At 39.8% G+C, this 13,674-nt stretch overlaps 1 protein-coding gene across 2 annotated transcripts; it reads left to right on the forward strand.

Moving 5' to 3' along the window:
• The first annotated feature begins 1,136 nt into the window (after positions 1-1,136).
• LOC107473382 (uncharacterized) lies at positions 1,137-4,149 on the forward strand. Of its 2 annotated transcripts, none has more exons than XM_021134980.2 (3): positions 1,137-1,198; positions 1,287-1,386; positions 2,272-4,149. In XM_021134980.2, exon 3 carries the CDS (start codon positions 2,299-2,301, stop codon positions 3,889-3,891), a length of 1,593 nt encoding a protein of 530 aa, XP_020990639.1. In that variant the 5' UTR covers positions 1,137-1,198; positions 1,287-1,386; positions 2,272-2,298; the 3' UTR covers positions 3,892-4,149. The 2 variants fall into 2 exon arrangements, with proteins under 2 accessions (XP_020990639.1, XP_020990640.1); XM_021134981.2 differs by having other exon boundaries at positions 1,148-1,171.
• The last annotated feature ends 9,525 nt before the right edge of the window (positions 4,150-13,674 follow it).

The raw sequence follows: 13,674 nt of genomic DNA on the forward strand, positions 1-13,674 counted from the left end.
AACACAAAAAATTTAAAATGAATTAATTAGGAGATTTTTTAAAAGTTAGAAAGGAGGGGAATGTACATTTATAAAATAGAGGAGGGAAGTGTCATTTTAGCATCTCGCAGGAGAAGGAAGTGGAACTTTCTCTAAATTTAATTAATAGTATGATTAATTAATTTCTAATAATAACTATATTTTAAATTAAAAAAAAAATCAGAGTTTGTTCATCACCTCTAACAGCACATGCTTCATTGGTGAATTGAGATTCTACAACTAGCCGCTGATCTTTTCTTACTCTCGCTGGACTTCTCCCCGTGGAAGCCAGCCATCCCAACGCAGCCAACGTCGCCTCCCTCTATGCCAACGTCCGAGCAGCCCACCGTGCGCCGAAGTTTTTTTTGCAGCCCAAGAAGCCGCGCACTGTGCAGCCTCCACAGCCCACTGTGTCCACCGTCACCGCCTCTTTGTCTCCGACTAATTTACTCCAATACAGGAGAGAGTTGTCGCTGCCGTTTCATACGTACTTGACATCTCACAGCCTGAAATTTTTTAAATTTAATTGACTTTAATTTAAATTTGAATTAAATTTATAGATAAAATAAATAAATATATTAACCATTTTAAAAATTCTAAATTAACATAAATTTATGTAGCTGTAATTTTTGAAAAAAATCTACAAAAATTTAAAAAATAATGCTAAAAAGAATTAACAAATTTAAAAAAATAGTGTTAAAATTAAAAAAATAACAACCTAAATAAAATAATTTAAAATTTTAAAAATAAGAAACTTAAATATAACAACTCAAATAAATAATTTAAAATTTAAAAATAATAACCTAAGTAAATAATAATTTATAATCTATAAATATAAATTTAAAATTTTTTAATAACAATACTTAAGCAAATAAATTTTCATACTCAACATATGAATTTCACGGTAGCATATAAGCTGTTCATTTATATTATTGAAAAAAATTTACAAAAATTTAAAAACAATTTAAAATTTAAAAATAATAATTTAAATAAATAGTAACATATAATTTATAAATATAAATCTAAAAATTTTTAATATTGTAAAAATAAAGATAAAGATAAAGATAAAAATAAAATTAAAAAGATATAAAGAAACCCACCCAAACCCCTAATTTCTTTCCACTTTCAACTCTTCTTGCTGTCTCCGAACCAGGTTTCTCATCTCCCGTTTCTTCCTTGGGTGGGTTTTGCATCTTATTGGGACAAAACAATGATCATCATTGATTGGGATTCCTTGTTTGATCGTTCAATTTAATTATTTGTTTCAGGATTTCAATTAGATCTTCACTATCCCAAGGATTCACCTCCTCGTATCTGATTCAATTATTCTCCTACTCAACTCACCTCAGTTATTCTCCTACTTAATTGGTACTCTCCCTTATTATTTTCTTATTTTATTTTATTTAGTTACCTACCTACATCTTATAGTTTATGCCTGTTCAGTTATGTTCTTTTACCCAGCAAAGCTTAATTCTTTTCAATTTCTGTTCAAGAACAGAATTAAAAAAAAAGGATTAATGTTTCTCTTACCTTGGTTATTTTTCATTCTTGATTTGTTTTTGGATTTGTAGAACTTCTTAATTTGACTCCACAGATTTCCGTGTGGATTAAGTTTAGACCTTAGAAGTTGCATAAAGTAAAGTCTTTTTGTTGTGGGAAAATGGAGACGGTTAATCTAGGTCTTATCCAATTTATGTATAATGTTGTTCATTGTGAGGGTTGGGAACTTGAGATATTCAATGTGGAGTTGGTTTCGTCACAGTGTTCTAATTGATATGCCGTGATTATGTCTATGCTTGAACTGAACTAATGGCATAGATATGAGTGTTGCTGTGTTGGTGGGAAATCATTATAGAAACTTGTTAGTGATCTAGTTTTACTTCCTTAACAGCAATTGATTTGCTTTGTGTTACTTATGATGTATCAATCAGCCTCAGCTTGCTTTGGCACTGTCGCAGCTCTGCTTTTTCACTTTAGTGGTTTTGGTTACAAGGGAGGAAGTCTTTGATGATACAGTAGTGCTTACTAGTTTCTACAATTTTCGGATTGTTAACTGTTTCTTGGACTACCTCCCCTATTTTGTGTTACCATTTCAACAAAAAAAAAACATGTTTTATTTCCTTGTTAACCTTTTATGCAATGGGGGATTTTGTTTTGGGGGCTTATGCAATGGCCTTTTATATCACTATGTTCTGAGATGTTTGTGGTGACTTGTTCTGTTTAATGATATCTCACTGTTTCCATTTTGTGCAGGAACTTCTGATTGCTTTTTCTTTGAAAATGATGGCTACTCCAACTAAACCAATGGCCGTAATGTTGTCTGAATCTTTGGAACACAAGGGAAAGGATATCACTGAATTAAATGGTAACATACTTCAATCCCCTATAAGTCAACAGCCCCATAGCTCCTCTGATGGTTCAGTAGCTATTCTTTGGGACATTGAAAACTGTCCTGTTCCAAGTGATGTCCGCCCTGAAGACGTAGCAGGAAATATAAGGATGGCGTTGCAAGTGCATCCAGTAATTCAAGGAACTGTTATGGTATTTTCTGCTTATGGTGACTTCAACGCTTTCCCTAAGCGACTTCGAGAGGGATGTCTAAGAACTGGTGTTAATCTCATCGATGTTCCTAATGGGAGAAAAGATGCTGCTGATAAAGCAATCTTGGTTGACATGTTTTTATTTGCTCTTGACAACCCTCCCCCATCATCTATTATGCTAATATCTGGAGACGTTGACTTTGCCCGAGCACTTCACATTCTTGGACAACGGGGATACACTATAATTCTTGTCATCCCTTCTGGGGTGGGTGTTTCATCTGCTTTATGCAATGCCGGAAAGTTTGTCTGGGATTGGCCTAGCGTTGCTCGTGGAGAAGGATTTGTTCCCCCGGCAAAGGCTTTAGTACCACCTCGTGGAGGTTCAGTTGAGGTTGCTGGATATTTGATGGGGTGCCATATTAATGACAACTTCGAGGGACAAAATGAGGAAGAAGCAATAGTTTATAGAGGGATGTCACAGAGATTATATAACTCAAGGGATTTCTCTATGGTTTCACAATCTCTATCTGAATACAATTGTACCGCATCGAACATGGCTGGCTTACCGACAACTATGAGATCACACAGCCTTCCACCTGGGATGATTGATGTTTCAGGAATATCTATGCCTTCTAGTGACAATAATGAAGGCCAGCTTTGGGGCCCTATGTCTAGCGATTTAAATGTTCTCAAAGGCCACTTGGTAAAGTTGCTTGAACTTTCTGGAGGGTGCCTGCCTCTGGCTCGAGTTCCAACAGAGTATCAGAAAGCTTATGGAAGAACTCTTTATGTATCTGATTATGGAGCAATTAAGTTAGTCAATCTTTTCAAGAAGATGGGTGATACAGTGGCAGTGGAAGGGAAAGGTCAACGTAAATTTGTGTATCTCAGAAACTTCAAGGTAGGCCCGAGCGCTCCCCCATTGGCTCTAGCAAAGAAAGACAAGAAAGGAAAGGGGCTTCCAGAAGAGAATACGAATACTGTCACCGGTGGTGGCTCTTCAGATGAGTTCTCAGATGAAGAAAGACTAGTCATGGAAGAACATGACGAGAGAAATTGTGTAGGAAAGGGCAGTCAAAGGAGAGCAGCTATCAATGACCGTGCTCTTGAGCAGTTCAAGTTTGAGCTTCAAGAGATTCTAGTCAGCTACTCGTGTCGAATATTCCTAGGTTGTTTTGAGGATATATACCAACAAAGGTACAAGAGACAATTGGAATATCAGAGACTTGGAGTGAACAAGTTGGAGGATTTGTTCGAGAAAGTCAATGATATTGTAGTATTGGTTGAGGAACCAGGAAGCAAGAGGAAGTTCCTTGCTCCAGTGGGGAGTTAGAATGCTAAAGCAAATTGTTGCCTTGTGTTTTTAACTTAAAATATTTTTAAAAAAGAAGGAAAAGCAATCCCATCCTTATTCTAGTTTTATTTATTTTCCTTCTATATAGTAAAGATGATACGCTGGGAACATGTGTGTATTTTTTATTGTCACTGTCCCGCATGTATTTTGAATCTGTATTAAAGTTTCCTTGTCTTTAGTTCTTGCCTCTGCAACCTACCAGCTACTTGGAAGAAATGTAAAGTAGTATCTTCTGTACTTCCCTTTTCCTATCATTCTCATTATCAACTTAGAATTCGAAGCATGATTCAAGTAGTTTATTTTTCAAGTTGTAGATTGAATTCTATCATAAATTATAAGATTCACAACTGGTCATCAAAGAAAGAATTAACAAGCATCATATATTTATGGTAACCTTGAAAGTACTATATTCCTCATCTCCAAAGATTTTATACATGGACCCTTGGAACTAACAGATCGAAACATTTGAAGTTAGTGTGAAGTAAAAATGAGAAATTCCTGTCAACATGATGAAGAGCCCTGATGATTTTTTCTCGGTGAGCTCTTGAGTAACAACATATTCTGGATCCATATAACCTGGAATGCATGACATCAGTGGGGAAAATATTGAATTTCAGGGACATACAGCCATCTTCTAAAGCATGTAAATGAAAGATGAGGAAGAAAGGTCAGAAGAATTTTATACCTGGAGTTCCTCGGATTTCAGTGTTTAGAGGTTCAAAGCATATCGAACCATTTTTTTATGCCTGTGCAAGGTGAAACGATGTGACACAGGAAAAAAAAAAAAAATCAATTAACGCTTAAAAGGTGTCTATGCATCATAAAATTTGTGCTGTTTTTGAACTATTCAGTTCTGAAAAACGAGGATGAATAGTTATGCCACCTTAGCAACAAAATTTTCATCCAGCAAAGTGTTGCTAGACTTAATTTCTCTATGGCACAAAGGAGGATCACAATACAAATGAAGGTACTCCTGCATGTGATGATGCAAAGGCAAAGTGTGATTCAACAATAAAAATACCAAGATATTAAAGCTTGATATTAAACTAATCAATCATATGTACCAATGCATTAGCTACGTCAATCGCAATTTGGATTCTAGTTCGCCAGGAGCTGCACAACAAAAAAAGAATGAAGTGAGATCGGGTTTGTTAGGGGGAACAAGCTAATAGATTGAGCTGCATTCCAGAATTCTCTAAGGCTATTATTTTGTTGAATAGATAATTGTTATTAGAAAAAGATGCAGAAAAGCATAATAGTAATATCTTAAAGTGTACTATTATTGAAAACAATATATAGACCAAGATGATGAATAGACCATATAGTTGAAGCGCGGAGTAAGATGATGAATCAAGAGGAAGCAGCAAGAAGCGAAGTAGTTGAAGAATGAAGATTTGAAGAGAACCATTTTCTATTTATTTTGGGTGTTCTTGTATACCAGAAAAAGTAATCAGAATTGTTGAATTGGTCATATCAAATGCTTCATGGGAACTACGTTCTGATTAAATAAAATAACAAATAAATTGTATTATTATGATTGTAGAAGAAAATTCATATTTTATTGAAGAGTTTTATCGAACACCAATCTTCAAAACCATGTAAGATTTTTTTGGTGTCTAAACCATGTAAGATTTGGGTGCATAAATTAAATGTTCAAAGATGTTAAATTTTATTAGCAGTACTAAACAACGTAAAGTTAGAATTAACAATGTTCTATTTAAAGTTCAAATATTTAATTAAGATGATAAAATAAATTGTACTATTATGTTAGCTCCCTCTTTGAGTTGGGAAGAAAAAATTCAAAATTGAACCAAGTTTAATATTATTTTTTAATTTCTTGTACTCAATACAATGTGACTCAATATTCCTATTTATATATTCCTAACAAACTTTAATGTGTTAACCAACAAATTAAGTAGTCTAATATTAGTTGAATCGTAACAATACTCTATCAAAACAGGATTTTTTTAATAAATAATTTAATTATTTTAATTATCGAAATAAATAATTTGTAGTGTATTTATCAGTGTATATCACATTGATTTATCTCGTTTACACTATAAACGAGATATGTATATTTATAAATATAAAATATAATTTTTGAAAAATGTTCGTTAGCAAGGGTTCTTCACGGATCGGGTTGAAGTGGTGTCTGAGCAGGTACGAAGGGGAGTCGGGACCTGAGCACAAGCTGGAGGGCGGAGCTTAGCTGCAACGTTGGTTGGACAGTAGGTTGGACCACCAGCAAGGACACTCTGATATCAAAGTCAGTGTCCGTACCAGGAGGTGGTTAATTAAAATGGTATTCGCTTCTTTATACCAGGCCTGTTTCTCTAGGTGATTTCTTTGAAGCCCCTGTGTACACTGACACATGGTTTTCCAAATCTATCGACCCAGATGTCTTTAGGTTTGGAGTAGCTTTTCGTGTCGTGGACATGGCAACACGTGCGTGTAACAAACCTAGTCTGTTACTGTCCGTTGTCGAGGAACCACCTATTGTTGATTCCTTAGTAATGTCTGATTAACACTTACAAACTATCCAGGTCTTGCATTTGAACGTTGTTGACGTCCCATCGAGTTAGCTAGTGTTGGGTGAAAGGGATTTAGGAATGAATAGCAGACAAAGTAAAGAAAAGGTCAGAAAGGGTGATGTACCTAGGAGAAGGGGTAGGTTCTTTGCCTTTTATACCATGTACCCAGGTGGGCCCTTTGTGGTCACGACCATCCTTCTAAAAGCTTCCACTAGTTGTCTAGGTTCCCTAGGGAATGAAAGGCGTTATGTGGGTCGCCCCGCATGTAGAGCAGGCTGAGCTGACAGGTCAGTGATCCATGGTTGGACCCAGACGCCAAATGGGTTGGGCTGGAACAGTGCCCTCAACGTGTTGACCGTGAGACCAAAAACTCGTGATTGGCGCATTTGAGCTACTCGCACTCGCCTTATTCGAATCTTTTCGAGATTGGGAGCCCGCTAGCTGGGTTCGCATCTTCTACGCACGTGAGTGGGACACCTCGTGTCTTGAGATGTCGCTTGGGTTTCTGTGCTGAGAGCATTTAATGCTCTTTATGACGGATTTTGAAAGCCAGGAGTTTGGCCATTTTGCCTCTGCCTTTTCGCGCTCCTCCTGACGATTATCATTCTTTATCCCTTTGCTTTTATCTCCTAGATTCCTCCCTTACTAATTTCTTTTTGCCACTCTGTACCCTCTCCTTATCTCCATCTCTGTTCACGATTTGGTGCAAGATTCGCTGCACTCCTCCCATTTGCACCTTCTATTTGCTTTTCTTTTACCAATTCTGCAGCATTTCTCCTGGTAAGCATTTGTCCTTGTTTCTTATGTCTGTCATTCTTGCTTTTTTGATCAATGCATGACATTCCTTGTTTTGATTTATGCTAGATAGATTGACATAGCATCGATTAGATAGTTCGTAGGGGGTACCATTAGGAGTTTGCTTTTTGGATTAGTCTTTAGATTAGTGTAAATGACGTAAAATAGTGGAGTAGTAGGATGCAATTTTTGTTTTTTCATCTTCCACCTTATTTCCGATCTCCTGAGTTAATGTAAGTGGTGGCCCCAATGTAGGTATGGCTCAGCCACCGCCGGCACTAAACGTTGTTGATCGCTACATCTGGGTCACCTCGGATGTCAAGGACACAGCTTCCCGAATAACCCTAGAGGAGCTACAAGCGCTTCGTGACTCCGGGTCCTTGTGCGAAAGGGGCCAAAAGAAGCGAATTATCAAGTTTATATCCCAAGTGAACGGGAGCGCGTCAGTCATAAGAACATGACGACCCCCCAAGTGGCCGACTAGCTGTGGGTGTACAAGCCTATGTTCACCTCGCTGGGCGTTCGACTTCCCTTTTTGCCGTTCATCATGTCTTTGTTAAACCGCTATGACGTTGCTCCATCTCAGCTTCACTCGAACAGCTGGGACGCCATTTGCTGTTTGAGATGGTGAGTGAGTATTTAGAGCTACCGGCCTCCGTCAACGTGTTCTTCTATCTTTTCTTACTAACGAATCCCTTTCAGGAGGAAAAGACGAAGAATGGATATATGTCTTTTTGAGCCGTTCAGGGCCGCAGGATCTTCGGACATTTCGAGGACTCCTTTCACAGCTTTAAAAGCACTTTCTTTAAAGTTAGGCCGGTTCAGAGCCATCATCCCTTCTGGCTGACCCTGGAAGTGGAAAGACGAATCCCGACCTATTGGAGCTTTGGGGCTGGCTCTGATTTATGAGGTGACTTATGAGGGGTTGAGTGAAGATGACCGTCGAATAGCTGACATCTTGTTGGCCATTTTTGGCACTAGAAATATTAACCCTCATATGGTGATGGGGGATCGGGATATTAGTCGGGCCCACGTCGGTAAGCTATTTTTCTTCCACTTCCTTGGTTAATATTTCCTTCATTTTGAATTCTTGATTTCCTAACTTCTTTACTTGTGTTTTATCCCCTGCAATTTCCATGGCTGATGGAAGGACTAATATGGCGGAGTTGATGTCCCACTTCCTTTCTACTGGTGACAGTGATAACGACTCCTCAGCGACCCACTCAGGGGGTCCTAGCGTTGTCGTCGGAGAGGAAAGTGGTTAGGCCATACTTGGGGACCAGGGAGAGTCACAGCACTCCGCCAACGCCCATTCTGAGAACCCACCGGTGGACCATGCCGTCGATGACACGGTTTATGAAGAGGAAGGGGGGCTCGAGGACGACCGTGACCTGATCTTCGTGACCAACCCCAAAAAGCGAAAGGGACCTGTTGGCAAGACTCTGACTGTTATGGAAAAAAACTTCAATGCCGGGAACTTTATCAACTCCCAGCTTCTTCCGAGTACAGAGGAGTCCTTTCGAGAGGAGGACCTTGATGCCCAGACAAGGTGGACTTACCGCAGTCTCCTCTGGGCCGTAGATATCACCAGGAAGGTGGAGCCCATCCTGACCCAATATCAAGTTTTGGAGGGGAAACTTCGGGCCTCTCAGAAGGATATTACCGACTTGAAGGCTCAGGAAGAGTCCCTGAAGACCCAGCTTGATGAGAAAGAGAAGAAGGCGAAGGAGGATGCTACGGAGATTAACAGGTTGGTGGAGCGCAATCTCTCCCTTTCTAAAGACTTGAACACTGCTTGAGGGCAGGCTGCCTCTACTGAGGCTAAGGTTAAAGAACTGAAGGGGAAGCTTACCGAGGCCGCAAGGTCAGCCAAGGCAGCCCAGCAAGAGGCTACCATCCTGAAGAAGAAGAACAAAGATCTTGTGAGGGATGCCCAGAAGGTCGTCAAAGTCACTGAGGATGGAATTAAGGCCCAAGTTGCTGTCCTAGCTCCTGATCTTTACACTTCCCAGGTTGGGGCTTTCAAGATGGTCCAAGATGGAAAGATCGTGGACATCCCAAAGCCATGAAGTCCTTTCCTTATTTTTGCTTTTTCTTTGTATCCTATTTTTGATGTTACCTTGTACATCTATTTTAATCGGGCCAGTGTGGCATTTTGTTTTGTATTTTGGATACTTTGAATATATTTTTGCGACTTGTTTTGTAATGCCTGATTGTATAGACGATTGTGTGTTGGGCCGATGTGGCGACTTTTTGCTTTAAGTTGTTTTCATTCATGGAATGGTTATTTTACTCCTTTCCTTGCTTGGCTTATTAAATCATGAGCCGCATAGCACCGGCCACTTGTTGGTCGTAGTTGCTTTGGCTTCCGGGGTGAATAGTCCTGGGTTGTCATTAGAATGGTGGTAACTATACCAGCCATGGCATAAGTTAACAGTAGAGCCGGCCTACTAAAGCCTTTTGTTGTGTCTTCACGTCAGAGGTAGGTAGAATGACACCTTTTAAATTAAAAACTTGAGAAAAACCTTTCGGTAAATATGTAAGAGTATACACATGCTCAGATACTTTAACAAGATGATAGTTAAAAAGAAAAAGTAAAAAGGACAGTATATTCTGAATAAGAACAATAAAAAAAACAAAGTATGAGAAGAGAGGATCACTAAGTTGGGGTGTTGTTTCTCAAGAGTAGAACCTCCTCAGGTTTGCTACGTTTCATGTCCTCAGGATGTCGCTTCCATCCAACCTCTCCAACTTGTAGGCGCCCTTTTTGATGACTTCCCTTACTCTGTATGCGCCTTCCCAATTAGTCGTCAGCTTGCGTTCTCCCGGGGTCGGTGTCCCGATATTGTTACACCGTAGGGCCAAGCTGCCTTTCTTGAAACTCCTCCTAAGTACTTTCCCATTGTATCTGAGTTCCATTCTCTGCTTCACTGCAATTTCCAACAAAAGGGTCATCTCCCTCGTCTTATTGATCAAGTTTTTCTCGACTGCTTCTTCTTTAGCGCCGAGGAGCAACCTCAGGCTTGGCTCCCCAATCTCTACCGGAATGACTGCATCGACCTCATAAGTAAGTCGGAAAGGCATTTTCCCGATGGACGATTGCAGCGTAGTCCTATAAGACCATAAGACCAAAGCCAGCTCGTCTGCCCAGGAGCCCTTTTTCTGGTCGAGTCACTTTTTCAATCCTTTGAAGATGATCTTGTTGGCTGCCTCTACCTGACCATTGCTCTGCAGATGTTCTACCAAAGAGAATTTTTGCTCGATTCCCATACCGGATAGGAATTCACCAAATTTCTTATATGCAAACTGCGTCCTGTTATCCGAGATCACAACCTCCAGAATTCTGAACCTGGATATTACCTGCCTCCACATGAACTTCTGGCAGTTCGCAGACGATATACTGGCCAACAACTCTGCTTTTACCCATTTGGTGTAATAATCGATAGCGACTATTAAGTATTTAACTTGCTCGGGACCTACTGGAAACGGGCCAAAGACATCGACCCCGCATTGTGAGAAAGGCCGGGAGGCCAGCATTGAGATTAACTCTCCTGGTGGGGCCTTGTGGAAGTGGGCATTTTTTTTTGGCATTTCCTGCATTTCTTTATGAATTCTTGTGCATCCGACATCATTGATGGCCAATAATACCCTGCCCTGACGAGTTTCCTTGCCAATGCCTTGCCTTCGATGTAGTGGCCGCAACACCCTTCATGGACTTTGCTCGTCCGTTTGGTTGGGGCATAGGCATTTCAACAGAGGTTGGTTGAGCCCTCATTTATACAGGGAGTTACATACTTGGTTGCTTCCCTCCTTATCACTTTATCTTCCTTCTCATCTTCAGGGAGTTCCCCTCCTTCTAAAAAATGATGAATTGGCTCCATCTACGAGGGCGAGTTCATGACTTGGGTCACACACAGGGTTACTGATGGCTCCTTTACTAATCCTTGAATCAGGGATCGATTCCCTGTGCTGAGTTTCGTGCTTGCTAACTTTGACAGGAGGTCGGCTCTGGCATTTCTCTCCCTGGGTACATGTTGCACCGTTACTTCTTCAAAATCCTCACACAAAATTTTCACTTTCTCCAGGTACTTTTGCAGTAAGGAGTTCCTGGCTTGGTAAGCTCCGTTGACATGAGAAGTCACGATTTGAGAATCACTTTTGACTTCATTTTTTAAAGTGCCGACCTCTTTAGCTAGTGTCAAGCCCCCTATCAAGGCTTCGTACTCCGCCTGGTTGTTAGAGACCGGAAATTTGAATTTTACTGATTTCTCATAAATCATTCCTTTTGAGCTTTCAGAATTATTCCTACTCCCCCAAATTCCTGGTTGGAGGCTCCGTCAACATGGAGCTTCCACCGTATCTCTAAGTTCTCAGGGGAATCCCCCGTCACTTCCACTAGAAAGTCTGCCGTTGCCTGGGTCTTGATCGCGTGTCTGGGCTCATAATGCAGGTCGTACTGAGATAATTCTATCGCCCACGTCATCATGCGGCCCACTAGGTCAGGTTTATAAAGGACTTAGCGAATGGCTTGGTCGGTTTTCAGTGTGACCGAATGCTCTTGGAAGTATGTGTAACACCCTAATCACCCTAAGCCTTACCTCATGTCGTAAAGCAAAGGTTAATTAAAGGTTACGATAATTCTAAGGCTTATACAATAATATATATAGAAAGAAATAATAATTCTAGAAGCCCAATGAAGAATTAACTCAAAACAGAGTTACAAGAGCGCAAACATTCACACGAAGCCACAAACTTATGGCACAAAGTATAGATACAAGTTAAGAAAGTATAAATAGATATATGAATATAATAGTCATAAGGAACTAGCCTTAACCTGCGAATTTTAGGCCGACTAGTTATATACAGACATACAGAGTTTTGAAAGTAAAACCAGCATATACAATATACCTCTCTCAAAGTAAGCCTCTAAGAAAAATATAATACAAAAGTAAGAGTACTAAACAAAAGAAATCAAAAAACAAAAGGTGATAAAAGATCCTCCGCTTTGTCACCACCACGCAACTCATCGAGGTGGGTTACGACCTGCATTTGAAAAATAACAACAAAGTATGGAATGAGAACCGGAGATTCTCAGTATGGTAACAGTACCCAGTAATGTAAGATATAAGACTTCGGGACACCAGAGGCAATTCTAGAGCTTCATATCAATCATGAGATTCAACTTAAAGCATAACTAAATTTAAAACCATCCATAATGAAAATAAGGGAATCTAACTTAGGAATTTTTTAATCTAACATTTACACTGCTATCCCACAGCTTTCACCAGCCTAACCTCCATGTGATCCCATCTCCATTGCCTTCTGAACCTCCTCAATCCTAGCAGAAAACACAAGTAATAGCAATGTAAGTAAAACACAAGTATAATCATGTATATCAAGTAATTCAAGAAACAACTAAGCATGTTATACAATTAGGTAAATAATACAAGTCGACAAAGAAAGCAAACATATAAAATATGCACATGATGAATGCATGTTCTATTTGGCTATGATATCACATCATTGGTTCAACTGCCAACCCGACACATCCCAATGGGAATGTTGCCTTTCGATCATGAATATAGCTACGAGAACCCCCCACAGATATAGTGTCGGGAACACTCCTGTGATCCGAAAGGATGCGAGCATAATACTCTACTATAGACCTTACATCTCAACATAAGCGGGATAAATCAACCGTCCTTACGCCGCCGCCGCGACCTCGACAAGCAGGATTAACCAACCGTCCTTGCCAGGCACATAGCGTATCAACAATCTCAGTATAAAATAGTATATCAGTGGTTTTCAGAAATCATTTCTAGTACTTAGTCCACTCCGAGTCCTAGACTTGTCTAAACATCATCAACCCAAAATTCACAAATTCATCATTTCAATCGTCATTACAGTACTCTGCCATCTCACTCAACTAACCCACCCTTAGTACTCTAGAATCCTAAGTCTCCGTCTTCTAAATTCATGTAGAATTTTACTAAAATAAGTCACTGACTCTTCCTTAGAAGTATTAGAGCCTAAGTACTAGATAGTATTCCTAAACAGTACTCAAAGAATGTTTGGAAAGCTAGAGAACCTTGAGAACGAGAGAAAATTAAATTTTAAGCAAAACAAAGCCTGTGCGTACACACACCCAAGTGTGCATATGCACACTTCAGTTTTTGAACCACCATGCGTACGCATACATAAGTCACGTATGCGGGGTGCTAGACACAAACCATCACCTGCGTATGGCGCAGGAGGCCGCGTACGCATTTCCTGCTGTTGGCCGATCTCGCGTACACATGCATAGGGCTGTGTACGCATGAGGGCCTGACAGAGATGCACGCCCATGTATAGGGGTGCTCGTGTACACATGCCATCCCAAATTTGCAAAATTCAGTAAAGTTGTAGAAATCAATTTTAGACACCAAATTTTAAACAT

Source organism: Arachis duranensis, chromosome 2 (genome assembly GCF_000817695.3).
Source record: "Arachis duranensis cultivar V14167 chromosome 2, aradu.V14167.gnm2.J7QH, whole genome shotgun sequence".
Taxonomy (NCBI): Eukaryota; Viridiplantae; Streptophyta; class Magnoliopsida; order Fabales; family Fabaceae; genus Arachis; species Arachis duranensis.